At 37.4% G+C, this 17,544-nt stretch overlaps 1 protein-coding gene across 1 annotated transcript in view; it reads right to left on the minus strand.

Annotated features, from left to right (window-relative positions):
- Positions 1–8,453: 8,453 nt before the first annotated feature.
- clvs2 (clavesin 2) overlaps positions 8,454–17,544 on the minus strand; it is a 155,347-nt gene continuing 146,256 nt past the window's right edge. Inside the window, exon 5 of the mRNA XM_039748408.1 lies at positions 8,454–12,156. Coding sequence (XP_039604342.1) covers positions 12,063–12,156 — 94 coding nt within the window. The 3' untranslated portion in view covers positions 8,454–12,062. The remainder of the gene's footprint in view (positions 12,157–17,544) is intronic.

Genomic DNA, 17,544 nt, shown 5'->3' on the forward strand with positions numbered 1-17,544 from the left:
CCACTCCCTTCATCCAATTGCAGGAAACACGTTCCTCTTAAGCACTACACCATACTCCTGCAAGGCCCCTATTGAATTACATTAAATTAAATTGCACAAGCACAAACACAAGCACACCCGCTACGTGCTTCAGCTGGTCAAGCTGACTGTTTCTCCAGATTTACTAGAGTAAGTTGCTTTTTTGTAAATTTATCTCAGGATCCCCTTTACTGAAATAATACATGCCTTAAATGAACGGTCCACGCTTCTTATTCCTCAACAGCAGATGGCTATGAAGACGCTCGCATTTTGACAGTCCAATAGGCCTTTCCTGAACCTGCATATGCCCAGCCACATATGGAGCAATTTTAAAATATTCGTGGAAGCACACTCATTTCAGCTGTTTAAAAAGGTAAGTGCCTTTACTTTACTCAGCATTGCTTTTCTTATAGTAGTTTTAAAACTTATTCGTTAACACTAGAATCCCTGAAGCCTACGAAAAAACTTGTAATCCCAGCCCACCTTAAATTCCTTCACACCTCTCCATCAGTATCTTTTGTTTTGTAAATGTGTTGATAAGCACAAATAACAAGCAGACTGTTGTCCCATCCCCCTTATAGACAGAGCTCAACTCGAGCAAAAAGCTCTCCTAGCTCAAGCTTTGTTTATCTCAGTGTGAGGTGCCTGGATTTGTATTTGGTAAATAATATATAGTTATTTGGAACACATGCATTTCATGTGTGTTCCATGTCTACAACGATCTATGTAACTGTAGGATGACAGGAAATGCAAGAAATGTTGAACACATACCTAAAACACAAACTTTTTTCATGTTTTAGTACTAACAACAAAATTTTGATATGAAGTGTATAATTTGTGAAGACTGAAGTTATCAAATGACTGACTGACTGACTGACTGACTGACTGACTGACTGACTCACTCACTCACTCACTCACTCACTCACTCACTCACTCACTCACTCACTCATGACTAATTCTCCAACTTCCCGTGTAGGTGGAAGGCTGAAATTTGGCAGGCTCATTCCTTACAGGTTACTTACAAAAGTTAGGCAGGTTTCATTTCGAAATTCTACACGTAACAGTCATAACTGAAACCTACTTTCGTCCATATACTGTATACAGCCATAGCCTGCAGCTCGGTCACCGTGTGAGGCGGAGTTGCATCTCGCATCATCACGCCTCCCACGTAATTGAATGCCTGCCAATATAAGGTAAATATTCGCGGGTGAAGGACTGTGCTTAGCATATTCATTAATGCAGCTACTGCAGAAACCCTCCCTCAGCGAAAGTGCGAGAGAAACTTTTAAGTGCCGGGTCTGAGCTAAAATTAAATAAAGCCGTGGACATCGCAAGATCGCATGAGATATTTTCGAGATACAAGTTTAATGAGAAGACACAGGGTATTAAGCCTCGATGCTAAAGACCTGGCGAAGTCATGGAGAACATGGAAGGACGAGTTCACATTATACAGAGAACTTGCAATGCCCGAGGCAGAGGAAAACACTAAGGTCAGATTATTCCGTTATCTTATTGGAGAGAGCGGCAGAGAATTATGTCAGGCGCTGACCGGTGATGTAAGACCTGATGAGTTAACCATGAGCTTGAGTGGTGGGCCGTCAGGGCCTGCAAGGCCTTCTCTTTTGGCCTAAAAAAATATCTGAATCACAAACTGATGTTAATTATATTTTGTCCATGAATACTTATTAAATAATTGCAAATAGTCTGTCCGCTTCCTTTCATAGCTTTTCCGATGGTTGTGCTGCTTCCAGACATGTATTTTCGTATTAAAGCATTTAACCAATCACATTTCAGCCATCATTTGTTGCCAGGCAGCGGCCTTCACAATCCATTCTGCAGGCCCTCTAACACAGAATAAATCTCGATTAAACTGTTGCTTCAACCAATCAGATTTTGAGTTGGTGTCAGTAGGGCCCTCTAGCAGGAGTATGGCAACGTCACCGTATTCAGACCCATTGATTGGATAGAAGCCGATATGAGGAACTCTACAAGGCCACTGAACGCACCACAGGTGCTCCGAGCGCAAGATCCTCGCTCGCACTACCGCCAACTCCATGGCAGGATTCTGGACAATATTATTTGCCAGACACAGACCAGATTTCAAGACCACGAAAAACTGATGTTTGTCACACTCCTCGACCCGCAGAAATTTTGGGAATACAAGAAAAATTTCCCGCATGCAGCCTTCTCCAGTTTAACACAGAGCCACGGAGCACTTTTTGATCTATCTCGGCTAAATACAGAACTGACTGTAATGTATGCCATGGATGATTTTGCAGGAAAATCTCCCACTGATCTCCTTGACTTCCTTCATCAGAAAAATCTGAATGAGAGCATGGGGCAGCTGTACACATTGGTATATTTGGCAGTGACCATTCCCGTGTCCACTGCTTCTGTCGAGCGGACATTTTCAGCCCTAAAGCGAATTAAAACTTATGCCAGAAATATGACAGGGCAGGTTCGACTTTCAGCATTAGCTTCGATGGCGATAGAAAGGGACTTTTTGATCGAACTGAAGCGCACAGATGATCTGTACGACAGAGTAATTGAACTGTTTTTGAGGAAAGAGAGAAGAGTGGATTTTGTTTACAAATACAGTGGAACCTCGGTATACATCCTTAATCCGTTCCAGACCCTTTGACTTATACCAAACAGGACGTATACCAAACAAATTTTTCCCATAAGAAATAATGGGAAAATGATTAATCCGTTCCCATGAAAAAAATCCTATTGCTATTGGCATATTATACATTGATGGGGTTGTATAAAATAATTTAAACACTGCTTAATACTAAAATACATAAATACAAAAGCAATTAGATGAAATAATTGAAAATTTTACCTCACTTTACTTTTTAATAACATCTTTATTTTTCACAATCGTAGATACCGTCGTTCTCGGCAAACGGTATGCAACAGCCATGTCCCGGATACGCATGCCACCTTCATACTTTTCAACAATCAATTCAAATTTACATGAAAAAAACACAAAATCACGTTGTGACGATGCAGGTTTGCTGTATGCTCCCATTTGCTGCCGGGGAGCCCTTGAATCCTACACTGTCGGTAATGTGCCTCACTGCTAAGCTCATCGGTAACAACAAAGTAAGGGGATGGTGAAAAAGTGCAAAGTGCTTTTATTAAAACAATTAACAAAACAAGGTGTTCAAATTAAAGTGCAGTCTCCAAAGTTCCAATAAACAATCCATAAAATCAGAAGTGAAACGTGGAGGTTAAAAACAATAGAAAAAAGTCTTCTTAAAAACAACGAAGTTAAAAGCAGGAAGCATTCTTTAAAAAAAAAAAAAACAACAAGAAGAAGTCCGGTGCCTGCTTCCCAACTGGGGAGTCGCCCTACTTGCAGCTGACCTTCGCTCTGCCTGCTTCAGCCACTTTATCCATGCGCGCTCCGCTCGCTCTCTCTCTCTCTCTCTCGCGTCCATTCTTTCTTTTTACTCCCCTTCAAGCCAACTCGCGCTTCTGTTTATCAAGATAAGCAGCCCTCTCTCTCTCACTCACTCAACCTCCCATCTTTTTTTTCTTTTTACTCCCCTTCTAGCTGACTCGCGCTTCTGTTTATCAAGCTAAGCAGCCCCAGGAACAATCATGAATGCGGATAGTCCCTCACAAGTGCACTTTGCTGAGAAACACCCATATTGCTAATCGCCATGACAACCTTCAGCCACATAACCACCACGCCCCCTCACCAAGCTGCGAGCGCGTGATTATTTATTTTAAAGCTGGACTTTGACAGGAGCTGTGGACCCGCTATATCACACATGTGAAAGTTCACAGAGAGTTATAACGTGGGTTGTTCACTGAATGCAAGCAACTGGCGCACTAACACAAGCAAAATTTTTTGTGTCCAAACAGGACTATACCAAGTTGGACTTATTCCAAAGCAGACATATACCGAGGTACCACTGTAATCCGAATTTTTGGTGAGTAAAATGTTGTGATTTTCCTAAATAATATTGCAAGTTTATGAGTTATTATTGATGTTTTTTATGTGTGTCGCGGCTGTAGCTGCAGTAGAAAGGAACTTGTTCACCCCTTGTTTGTCTATTCAATAAAGGCATTTTTTTTGCCTACAGGAGTTATCTATCTGCAATGCAGCGGCTCTTTATACTGTATTTCTGCATATTAAGATGGTTTTTATAGCCATAAATTAGTTTTTGAGGGGCGGGTTGATTCAGACGGAGCACTACTGAAGGCCTAGGTGTGAAATGCACAGTCCACCACTGGACCAGATGATACGTAAATTAGATAAACATTACAACCCGAAAATAAACGAAACTGTAGAGAGGTTATACTTCTCCCAGGGCGTCTCTTTAAATCCTCCATACAGGAACATTATCATATGGCTTAACAATCTTATTGTTACACCTTCTACATGCACCCAACCATCCTTATTACGAAGTCTTCCTTGCTTTACTGCTGGCTGCTTCATTCCATTCACCTTCCTAGCTCTTTATTTAAACAGTTTTCCTTCTCACTTTTCCACTACTTCGCTGTCTTCTCCCTTTTCATTCAAAATACTCGCCTCCTAGCCTTTTTGCAGTCAGCTCCCCTTACGTCACACCATGTTACTTTTAGCACAAGTTAATACCGGGAATGCCTGTTAAACATCTTACATTCATGAGTAGCGACTTGCGTAGTGAACACTTCGCTGAATGAAACCTGTTATCTTTACAACGGTTGACAAACACAGAATATAACTTCAAAACAACACGTCCTCCAAATACGAACCTGATTGAAAGAAATAATAATAATCAAATCCTTGATGACAGCAACACTCATAACAGTGACAAAACAATTACATTGACAATCAGGTTATGTTATTTTTAAAATGTTTCCTTTTCTTTTTCATAAACTATATTATGTATGTTAGGGTACAATGTAAAAGTATATGTTTTCCATTATTTTTTGAGAGTTACTTCTCTTATAAAATAATAAATGAAAGCTTATTTTAATCACACTTTTATAGCAGTGGATACAAGTGAATTGCTAGCAATTTTTTTCTGTTCAACTGGACAACATTATAATTTGTAGGTGGATCTACCACATAAACTAACTTTGACTAGCTGGATTTGATTTCAAATGAGGAAAGCTGAAAAGGCAGAAAACATATGAGACCATTCTAGGCTTCTTGCATCTTTTTTCATTAAAACTTTCTTTAAAAGAAGATAAGGTTTCTAATATATTCCTAATCACTTCATCAAACCTTGAATCTTTGCTAAATATTTATTAAGTATGTCGCCTTCGAACCTTCACACCAGATGACACGTGCAGAGCAGCACTTTCATCAAACCCCTGAGCAGGAACCAATAACAACATTTATTTCTATAGCACATTTAAATACAAAGAATGTAGCTCAAAGCACTTTACAAGATGTCAAAGAGAAAGTTACAACTAATGAAAAAACAAATAAGGTTAGTTAAGAATATTAGTGAATAAGTAACAAAGAAAAGCTCAGATGGCCTAGTAGACAGAAAAAAGTCCAGTTAAGCTGGTTAAAAAAACACACACACAATCTGTAGGGATTCCAAGCCCAGAAGACTGCTCAGCCCCCACTGGATGTTTAACATAACATAATGTTCCCAAGTTATTCCTCACTGTTTCCCGGCTGGGTCAAACAGGATTTGATGAAGATGATCTTTTGGACAGCTGGGGCACCCACCTTCATTTCAGAATTGCTAGGTAGGGCCAAAGGGGAAAGCGGATTTGACTGTAAGTTAGTTTTTTTGGAGAAAACACAGTATTGGTGCCTTTTGGTGTGTCTTCGTGTGAAAAAGCATGCACATTAAAAAAAAAATACACAGTACACTCCTCTGCAAGGATATGTACAAAAGGCATAAACAGAATTGATGTGACGGGTGTGCAACACATTGCAAGAACACAGGTAAACAAGTGTAAAAGAAGCTTTAGGGAGCAATATTCCTTATTTACCACTCACAAAAAAACCCTAACAACTCCCAAAAAGCACTTTTTAGTAAGTTTCCTGGTTTGCAATTATGAAATCACCTGAAAAACTAATTTTAGTGTCAGTTACACAAAACTATTATTAGAGAATTGAAACTCAGCTGTTTTGCTCATCACTAGCAGAGACCTCATAAAGTGATTTTTTTGCCATTTAGGGTCTTATGGTGACCAAATTTTCCTCTTTATGCTCTTTATTGTGTAGACTTTACTCAAATGCCTGAAATCCCATACATGTACCACTCTGTGGTCAGATACACTATTTCAGTTCAGCAATTCCTCACCACTTCCTTTCTTTATCTATAAACTTGAGCAATTAGACAGAGTGAAAAAACAAGCAGCAGAAACAGCTACACTTTTAATTATGTATTATAGGTAATACATTTTATTATAACTAGTGCCATACAAGCAAATACAATATGGCTTTTAAACCAAGACCAAACAACAACAACAACATTTATTTATATAGCACATTGTCATACAAATAAGTGCTTTACATAATAAAGAAAACAGAAAAAAGGCAAAGTAAGAATTAACATAAGACAACATTAATTAACATAGAATAAAAATAAGGTCGGGGGGACAGAAAAAAAAAACTCCAGACAGCTGGAGAGAAAAAATAAAATCTGCAGGGGTTCCAGACCATGAGACTGCCCAGCCCCCTCTGGGCACTCTAACTAACATAAATGAAACAGTCCTCTGTATTTAGGGTTCTCATAGAAGGACTTGATGATGATGGTCATGTAGACTTCTGGCTTTTAATCCATCAATGTCGGAACATCATGGTGCTTTGATTAGGTGGTGGTGGCGCAGGTCGCCACCACAGAAAACCGGGAAAGAAACAGAAGAGAGAGTACGGGTTATTACAGATTTGAGAGCGACCATGAATAGTTATGATAATTAATTGAAAATACAGAGTATCAGGATTAAATAAAAAAAAAACATACAACCTAATAATGCTGGATGTGTGGCCTCCCGCATCACAATAACTTAGAGTTCCATTCTATTCTTCCTGGTCACCTCATCATTTGAACAGCCCTGTGCAGCCTGCTTTCTTCAGGTCATCATCTGGTCTGCTTTCATCATGGCATTGTAGTTCCAGACAAACACTCCTTCCTGGACCATTCACCAATGGAATAGCTCAGGCACAACATGACTCCCAGGTGATTTATTTGGTCCTTTTATGGCCTTCCTGTGGGGAATAGCTTTATAGGATAAAGTACTGTAAGTCCAAACACAGTTACTCCTGCCATGTTGGTTTTTATAAAAACTCCACCACCCCTGTCATAAATTTAACATCCTTGATCCATCCTAACAACTGGATGATTCATGGGGGCTATGGTGGGGTGGGGTTATGGGGTCGAATTGGTTAAATAAACATCAAAGAACTGCTGCTATGTTCAATAAAGTGAAACATGCCTCCCGAAGCACTAATATTACATTTGTCTAGCTTACAAATTAAGACATACAAAATATTTATCAAATTGTATGCACCATATCACACCACCACAAGTGGTTTATGGTAGTAGATATGATAAATCATAAATGTACAGTACTACTATGATTCATTTCATTTCTGGCCATGTAGCATTAACAATTAAAAGGTAAATGCACTGATTCTATTCATCAGTCCTATTCAGTAAAAAAAATAACTCAGAATTCTTCATTTTTCATTTTTTTAATTGGCAATCACGTCATGTTTAATAATGCAATAATACCATTATAAAATTAGGTTGAACATTAAAACTACAATAGAGCACCCCTTCAGAAAATTGAGCCTGCATCATGATGACCTAATATAGCATACTTATAGACATCCTTCTCATCAGTTTCTTATCAAGTAACAATCAATTAACTGATTTTTTAGCAAATACAGTAAAGCACATCTAAGAGTGTAATTTTCTGAGTTAGGCATACTCTCTAAATGGGCAGCACAAGGTATTACTGAATAAAGTAGAGCTGCTGTTCACTGTTAAGAACAAATAACTCAGAATCGCTGTTTTTTTCTCAAAGAAAATATTTTTTTAAAGAATCCTTTGCCACATAGTGTGATGATATTTTTTGATGAAATATCATGCATTGCTGCATATTCATATATTGCAGATACCCACATGTCTCATTCTTTTAAGTCATTTTATGATCCTTAAAGCTTACCTGCGTTTGCATGTCTTCCTTTAAACTGTCTTTATCAATACAATTCAGTTTAACATATCAGAGAAAAATAGCCACATTGATTAACCCCAGCATTCTGAGACTATTTGAAAAAGCTGCAGTGACACACACAAGCATACTGCACTGGCTTTACGCATAAATAAAAAACTGTACATCGTATACAGACCATATTTCCAAACCCTCTTTTAGAGACATTTAAGAAGGATGTGGAATTCTAATTTGAAAAGGTTTCATAGAAATTTTTAGAAAAATAGTATACTCATTATTAACATAAAAATACAGAATGGGTTTCAGTAATGTTTATTTTAATAACTGGCATGACATATGCAATGCAAAGTAAACCAATTGTACGATGTTTACAGATCTCATAGCTTTGCTGTTTTCAATATGTTAATATTAAGTTCTTTCTAATAAAAGAGTGACCTTGATTATAAAGAAAAAATATTTAGGTTTGATGTGCTCTATATAAAATTTCAATGTCTAGAATACTTCTGACACTTATGAGCATTTATGTAAACCAAATATGCACTCATACATACTGTATGTATATATTCATCCATCCATTCATTTTAAGAACTGCTTGCCCAGGGTGCAAGATGAGGATATTTATCCAACACAGAGCATAAAGAGTGTTCTTTGTTACCATCTTCTTTAATCAATCGAACAGACACTAGCACTGTACTGTACGTGTGCTGTATGCATAATTTATATTACTGTATAAGCATTTCATATTCAAAATTCAAAAAGAAAAAACAAGTTGTCGAACAAGTGATAAAAAATCAAACAACCACAGAGTGTAAGCTATCTTGAACTTGGCTCCTTAACTTTCCGTTTTCATAACTTCATACTGAAGTCAATTCACTGAATATTTACTAATCAGTTAAATATTTCAATGTAAAATTATGCCATTAATGCAGATACAATGGAAGCAAAACACACACATACATTTTATACACTGCATATCCAGCCACCCACTTTCTGAATCCACTTTATCTAATAAAGCATTGCAAGAAGCAAATTCATCCTAATTTGCAGAAGACGTTCTGGAATATAACGCCAAGCCACTGTACATGCTCACCTGAACACTTTTCACTGAAATTTTCTTATACTGAGGAAATGTTTGCTATTTTAGAGGTCGCTCTAACATAACCATTCTTGAATTTTACCATCTGTTTTAGGTTTCCGGGAAGTTGACCCTATGGTGTTATTACCAGGAGGGGAATTTTTGCCAAGGGATTCGAGCATAGACATGGTGGCAAAAGAGAAAGGGAAGTGATTTTGTCAACTGAGGTATCATTTTGAGATTGACTAATAAGTGAATCGATAGTCACAGCTGCTAGAAAGTAAAAAGCATATGTAGCATGGTCCTGTGTCTCTTGGTCCTGTGGCACTTTAATAAATAGGTCAGAGCCTACATCAGAAGCCAGTCACACATGTGCGTATGGGAGATAATTTTAGGGCTCATCTCCTGGAAATTACAATCCAAACCAGAATGGATGATTGATGGACAAACCACCAAAGACATCACTTCTGTCATCTGGCCTCCTGAATTGCCCTCCTTCTACCTCATCTTCCTGAAAACAAGCCCCACTGCCATCTTGGATTCAGTCACAAAGAGACTCGTGTCCTAGCAAAGTGACTCCACACTTATTGCACTTTTTTTTCTACAACTTTGATTTCTTAGTTATAACAACAACAACATTTATTTATATAGCACATTTTCATACAAACAATGTAGCTCATACACAGATTACCTAGAAGCCTCAACCCTCTATAATGTTGTTTAACTCCTTATTTACAATATACTTTATATGCACGAGGTGTGCCAATAGAATTCCCAGAATGGCCGTGTAGTGTTGTTTGTGTGCCTCAAATCTTGACAGAGCAGCAGCTTGAAGTTGCCACAGCATTTGTCTGCAACAGAACACATATTTAGCAGGGATATTATGGGTGAAAGAAATATGGTGTTTCTTTTACGACCCAGAAACAAAACGTTTACATTTTACATTTTATTTGCTAGGCAGACGCTTTTATCCAAAGCAACTTAAAAGAAAGAGGTAAACATAATCGAGTAATATTAGGCTAGGGCCTGTTTGTTCATGCAGTGAAAAGCACAGAGTTCATCTTGGCCTGAAAAAAGCACACATGTCACGCTTGGTGACACCAAGTTTCATCAGCCGTGATAACCATGCTAAAAGTGTTCATTTGCAGAAAAATCAGTCAGAATTCTAAGCCACCACTGTTACTGTATATATATATATATATATATATATATATCACTGAGTTTTCTTTTTTAGGGTAATAAGATAAATAAAAGAGGATTATTAATGTTGCTGCACATTATTATTCAAAAATGTTTTTAATTACAGTTTGTTACAGACATTTCAAATTCATACCTCCTCAATAAAACCTCCTTGTTCCTCAGCACACTTATGCAGTGGTGTTCAAGCTTCTAAATGCCATAACATACGAAGCCACTTATGCACAGTTTCTTAAACTCGCCACATCTGCTACAATTTTGCTATCACTACTCTTCTCTCATTGCCTTATCTTGTTGCTGTTTCTCAACAAAAGAAGATATTGATCACCATCTTGTTACAGATACACTTTGAAATAGTGCACTGTCCTTACACTGAGTTCATAAAAGAGTCAGCTCCTCTGAACTATCCCCCAATAAAAACTGCAAACTCTTTTTTTTTTTTAGTGCAAATTGCTAGACCCTCAGGTATGTTTACAGCTCATTGGTATCTTGCACACTCACAAAAATGTGAACAACAGCAGGACACTCAACTACCAGACTAAGGGTTACAATTCTGCAAAGTTTCAGAAATTAAATGTAGAGACTTTCTGAAGAAACCTCATATACAAAAATACAAAGGCCAAGTAAATATTCTGACAGGCAGTTTTTGTCTTAACTGCAGTTTACCCCCCTCACAATACTTGAACTGTTTTTACTTTCTTGAGGGAAAAATTTTCAAGTGGAACCATTCTTAACCAGACACTTCAATAAAGATGATGTATTTATTTCACTTTTACTTAAAAGATGCAAAGCAACTCAGAATCACATTCTAAAAAATGTCCAAAAAGTGTTACTTCAGGTGAGTATTTGGTGTTTAATAAAACTTTACTTTGCTTTTTGAAGGATCAATGGGGACTGTGGTCAGCATTGTCTCATCATTGTTGATCATTCATTATAAATGATATGGCTTTAAATGTAAAAAGAAAGTGTCCATCAATATTTGGGTAACAATATTGTACTCCAATGAGATATATTGAGATATTTAGAAAAGTAAATATAGCACTTGAAATAGATTTGTGATTATTATGCTAGTTGAATCAATGGTGACTAATATATTCAATGCTCAATAGGCCAGAATACAAAATCCACTTTGTTCGTTAATACACACTGTCTAATCCTCCATTGGTTTAATCGTTTTACTAAAATAATTTGGAGATACCATGAGCTGTGCACAGAATTATACAGCCAAGTGACAATATCGCTCTTGTAATTGTTTAAATACATTTTTCTTTAATCAGAAGTATATTTGTTTATGTTTTAATTCTTGAACAATATTGTACATGGTTCAGACTCATTTGGTTACACATGGCTCTGCTGTAATACTTCACAGATCTGAAATGCAGAGCTAAAGGTTTTATAGTTTGAGATATTGGCACTTAACATACTACTTGTTCCTTACATTTCTCACACCAACCAACAAGGGGTCCGCAGTTTCTGCGTAATGCACATTTGTAAACCTCCTTTCACAGAATGGGAGCATGTCCATTAACTTTTATAATTCCTCTTCCCCACTGTGATGTTCACTCTTGTGCAGTACATAAGGTGCACTTCACTTCCGAAGGGCCTGATAACATAAGTGTCCAATTCGAAGCATTCAGTCAAGTGAAAGCAAGGGTTGCATGTTTTCCTCCTCACTTGTTTCCTTCTCTGTACGTTTTAATACTCCAGGCTCAACAACAGATTGTGACCTGTGAAGAAACAAGATGATCATTACTGAGCAGGCTGATATTAAACAAATCAAATGCGACCCCATTAAAATTGAAGTGTTGAAGCACAGAGTGTTCTGTACTGGAAACTTACTGAGCATGCCGCAGCTTATGAAATAAATCAAAAACAGATACAAGAAAGGAAGCCTGCCTCTTTACTTATTATGACAGGTCCTCAGTTCTATTGAAATTTTAACTCTGTTTATTACAAAATGAGCATGATGCATGAGAGTGGTGGGCTGATTGTAGTGAATACTTTTCACATCACACTAAATAATAAAAGAAACTGATAGCATTAATAATATATATTATAATAAGAATACTGTATATACAACTCCATCATCATTAACATTATAGAATGCAAAAACAAACATTTATTTTCAGTTTAGCTATTAACGTTTTAAAGAATGTGACATGCCTGAAGATATAAAATCAGCTAATGATATTCTTACTAGATTTGCAATAATACAGTAGTACTGGGGTGTTGTACCGTGTTAGCCATTATGAATGTAGTGACAAGTGAAGTAAAATGACACCATTTATTGGCTAACAAAAAAAGATTGCAATAGGCAAGTTTTTGAGGCAACTCAGGCTCCTTCTTCAGGCCAAATGAAGAAGGGGCCTGAGTTGCCTTGAAAGCTTGCATATTGTAATCTTTTTTAGTTAGCCAATAAAACATGTCATTTTACTTGACTTGTCAATAATTAATTAGAAATTTTTTTTTATGCAAAAGTCACCCACAAAAGTATAACATCTGTGAACTGAAAACGTCTGTTTTATCTGTCTGTTTTCACGTCTGTAACCATCACAAGATAATAATGTAAAAATGTGTCTAGCAGATGTAATGTGTATGGTAATAAATGCACAGTAAACCACCATGCCGGCTTTACATGATAACAAATGTAAAAATATGTGTTGTGCATGTTGCACAAATGTTAAATTCATTTTAACATAGAAATATTGTAAAAAAAAGTTGAAAGGAATTCCTTCTGAATTATTTACATTTTCTGAACATAAATTATTTTACTGGCAGTGTTGTTGTGCAAGGTAAGTTCACTTACTTGCATGGCCACAGCCTGCAATGAATTTGGATGTATCTTTTTGTTTTACTGCAAGTTTTCTCCAGATACTATGTGTTTTTTTTTTTCCTATCATATCCAAAAGATGTGAATAAGAAATGAATTGGCATCTTTGAAATGATCTGCTGTATACTGTATGATCGTGCATTTTAAGGACCCAGATGGACACCAACCCATCATAGGGCGCAAACATTCACAATGGGACAATTTAGAGACACCAGTTAACCTGGCCTTCTTATCATTAACATGTTCAACAAAACTGGAATACCTTCAGAAAATGAGGGGAACACGCAACGTGCATGCAGTCCCAATATTGGGAGTCAAAACCCAGGCAATGATATTACCCACTTCTACCATCGTCTTGAGTTAGGATTATAATGTTCATCCTAGGTCAGCTATATCATGAATAAAAAGTGCTACTGCATGTATTGGGTAAGATAACCTTATGTGATCTGTTTACTAGAGCTTTGAACAAAAAGAAAATCCAAAAAGGGATAGAGAATTATGTCAGCATGGACACATATTGTTGAATATATATTAAAATACTAAGGGTAAAAGGGATATTAAAACAGTGGATGTTGATCGAAGCAATTTGGTTTTTACTTAGCAGGCACATCTTTCTGAAGACACTGTGAATTACAATAAATGCAATCTGAGTGATTGGAAAGTGTAAGATTAACAAAAAATAAAGAACAAAATTAAGTCAGGAAATATAGTACCACAGGGGGTGCATATGCTACAGTAAATGAAAAACAAGATTTCAATCAAAAACAAAGGGGAACAGAAAAAAGACTTATTTTAATAACCTTGTTGGGGCATGCAGCCATAAATGTGCACAGTTTGACAATACAGAAAGCGTTAACATGCATCTCCAGTTATAAGACAGTAAAATTCTTAAACCCACTTTAGGCAAATGAGGGTCACTGTGAGAAGGATTCTATCCTGGCAACATCAGGCGCAAAGGCAGAAACCCACTCTGGATTGTGCACCTATCAGATCATGCACACATCCACACCTCAAGGACAAATTCAGAATTGCTAATTAACACATTGTGTACATTTAATAAAACACAATATTGTAGGCTTACTTTATTGCATACTAGCTGGCCCATTCCATGACAATGGTCTTGTGCTTAAATCCAACTGCAGAAGCATTGTCTTATTAAAGCAAACTGAATAAAGTGTAACTGCATTCTACACTTACTACTACAGCACATCACTCACGACATGCTCACTCAAGGGCACCATTCTAAACATACAGTGGTGCTTGAAAGTTTGTGAACCATTTAGAATTTTCTATATTTCTGCATAAATATGACCTAAAACATCATCAGATTTTCACTCAAGTCCTAAAAGTAGTGCGAAGGATGGCTGGTCGTTCATCCCGGCCAATACCCCCACGCCGCCAGGTGGAGCCCTCCCTGCAGCATGGAGGTGCCCCGAACGCAAGCAGGGAATTATGGACATTGGAGTTTTCCTTTACAGCCCTGCTGGATACCATGGGGGCCAATAGAAGGCGTTGCAGGGAGGAACAGTGACTATTTTCCCTACACCCCGAAAGCACACATGGACAAGGGGAATGACGTGCTTCCGGGGTAAAGAAGAAGGTTTTTTATCTGACCCGGAAGTGTTCCAAGTCACGTGGACAGAGAGGGCAAAACACTTCCAAGGCAAGGACTATAAAAGACTGAAGGAGACACCAGAGCTTTGAGCTGAGCTGGGTGGAAGGGTGGCAACGCGTCTGGGAGTCGGAGGATTGTTTAGTATTATTGTATTGTGATTATTTATGAGTATAGTGGAGAAGAGGGTGCTTTGTGCACTGTACTGTGACAATAAAGTCAATTATTGGACTTTTATTTGGTGTCTGACATTTGATCGGAGGGTTCAAGGGAGTGATACTGCCCCCTATCTGTCACAGTAGATAAAGAGAAACCAGTTAAACAAATGAGACAAAAATATTATACTTGGGCATTTATTTATTAAGGAAAATGATCGAATATTACATATGTGTGAGTGGCAAAAGTATGTGAACCTTTGCTTTCAGTATCTGGTGTGACCCCCCCTTTGCAGCAATAACTGCAACTAAACGTTTCCGATAACTTTTGATCATTCCTGCACACCGGCTTGGAGGAATTTTAGCCCATTCCTCCGTACAGAACAGCTTCAACTCTGGGATGTTGGTGGGTTTCCTCACATTAACTGCTTGCTTCAGGTCCTTCCACAACATTTCGATTGTAGTAAGATCAGGACTTTGACTTGGCCATTCCAAAACATTAACTTTATTCTTCTTTAACCATTCTTTGGTAGAACAACTTGTGTGCTTTGGATTGTTGTATTGCTGCATGACCCACCTTCTCTTGAGACTCAATTCATGGACAGATATCCTGACATTTTCCTTTAGAATTCTCTGATATAATTCAGAATTCATTGTTCCATCAATGAAGACAAGCCGTCCTGGCCCTGATACAGGCCTAAACCATGATACTACCACCACCATGTTTCACAGATGGGATAAGGTTCTTATGCTGGGATGCAGTGTTTTTCTTTCTCCATACATAATGCTTTTCATTTAAACCAAAAAGTTCTATTTTGGTCTCATCCGTCCACAAAACATTCTTCCAATAGCCTTCTGGTTTGTCCACGTGATCTTTAGCAAACTGCAGACAAGCAGCAATGTTTTTTTTGGAGAGCAGTGACTTTCTCCTTGCTACCCTGCCATGCACACTATCGTTGTTCAGTTGTCTCCTGATGGTGGACTTATGAACATGAACATTAGCCAATGTGAGAGAGGCCTTCAGTTGCTTAGAAGTTACCCTGGGGTCCTTTGTGACCTTGCCGACTATTATATGCCTTGCTCTTGGAGTGATCTTTGTTGGTCGACCACTCCTGGGGAGGGTAACAATGGTCTTGAATTTGCTCAGTTTGTACACAATCTGTGATTGGTGGAGTCCAAACTCTTTAGAGATGGTTTTGTAACCTTTTCCAGCCTGATGAGCATCAACAACTCTTTTTCTGAGGTCCTCAGAAATCTCCTTTGTTCGTGCCATGATACACTTCCACAAACATGTGTTGTGAAGAGCAGACTTTGATAGATCCCTGTTCTTTAAATAACACAGGGTGCCCACTCACACCTGATTGTCATCCCATTGATTGAAAACACCTGACTCTAATTTCACCTTCAAACTAACTGCTAATCCTAGAGGTTCACATACTTTTGCCACTCACAAATATGTAATATTCGATCATTTTCCTCAATAAATAAATGACCAAGTATAATATTTTTGTCTCATTTGTTTAACTGGTTTCTCTTTATCTACTTGGACTTGAGTGAAAATCTGATGAAGTTTTAGGTCATATTTATGCAGAAATATAGAAAATTATAAAGGGTTCACAAACTTTCAAGCACCACTGCATTTCAAGGTTTTTGTTGCACATACTTTTAAAATGCATTGCATTTTTCATTCCAACTGATGGTGTGTATAACCGACATTGTAACCTAACAAAGGTCAATTTAAACATAAAATGTTAGGTAATAAAAAAAAGACTGATGGAGAAAATACTAATCCCATTGGAGCCCTTTGACTGATGGTATGAACATGGGGGTCTCAAGCACGGGTTCCTTGGAATCTAGGGTGACCTTTTTACGTCTATTAATAGAATTTATTATTTATTTGCATGATTTGATCACCTTAATGTTTAATGGACTCAAATTAGATTAGTACTTCTATCATTCTTTTTATTTCCTTAATTTTACTTTATTAAGTTATAGTTCAAGGTTGATGACTCGATTATCATGCATTTGGTGTAGGATTCTTAAGAGCAGTGGTAATGTTTGTGATATGCCATCTACTGGAATGAAAATGCAATGCTATTATTACTACCTTCCAATAGATTGCCCTTCATAGAGGTTATCTTTGAAAAGGCCCTTGTTAACTTTGTACAGACAGAATTCAGTTTATATTATATAGATTATTGATTGATTAGTTGGCATAAATACCATGTTATAGCAGTACTTCTGGACTGTGTTGGGACACACTGCCATAGTGAAAAGGATATATTTGTGTTACTAATTTTCATTTACTCTTAATATTTACTATTTCTTTTAATAACAAATTAGAATAAACATACAGTGGGTTCAGAAAGTACTCAGAGCCCATCACTTTGTGCATACTTCAATGGGCGTAAATTTAATTTTAAATTGATGCCTTTGAAATTTTTGCCCATTAATCTACACTCAATAACCGATAATGACAAAGTGAAAACATGTTTTCAGAAAAGTTTGCAAATTTACT

This window comes from Polypterus senegalus, chromosome 3 (genome assembly GCF_016835505.1).
Source record: "Polypterus senegalus isolate Bchr_013 chromosome 3, ASM1683550v1, whole genome shotgun sequence".
Classification (NCBI taxonomy): Eukaryota; Metazoa; Chordata; class Cladistia; order Polypteriformes; family Polypteridae; genus Polypterus; species Polypterus senegalus.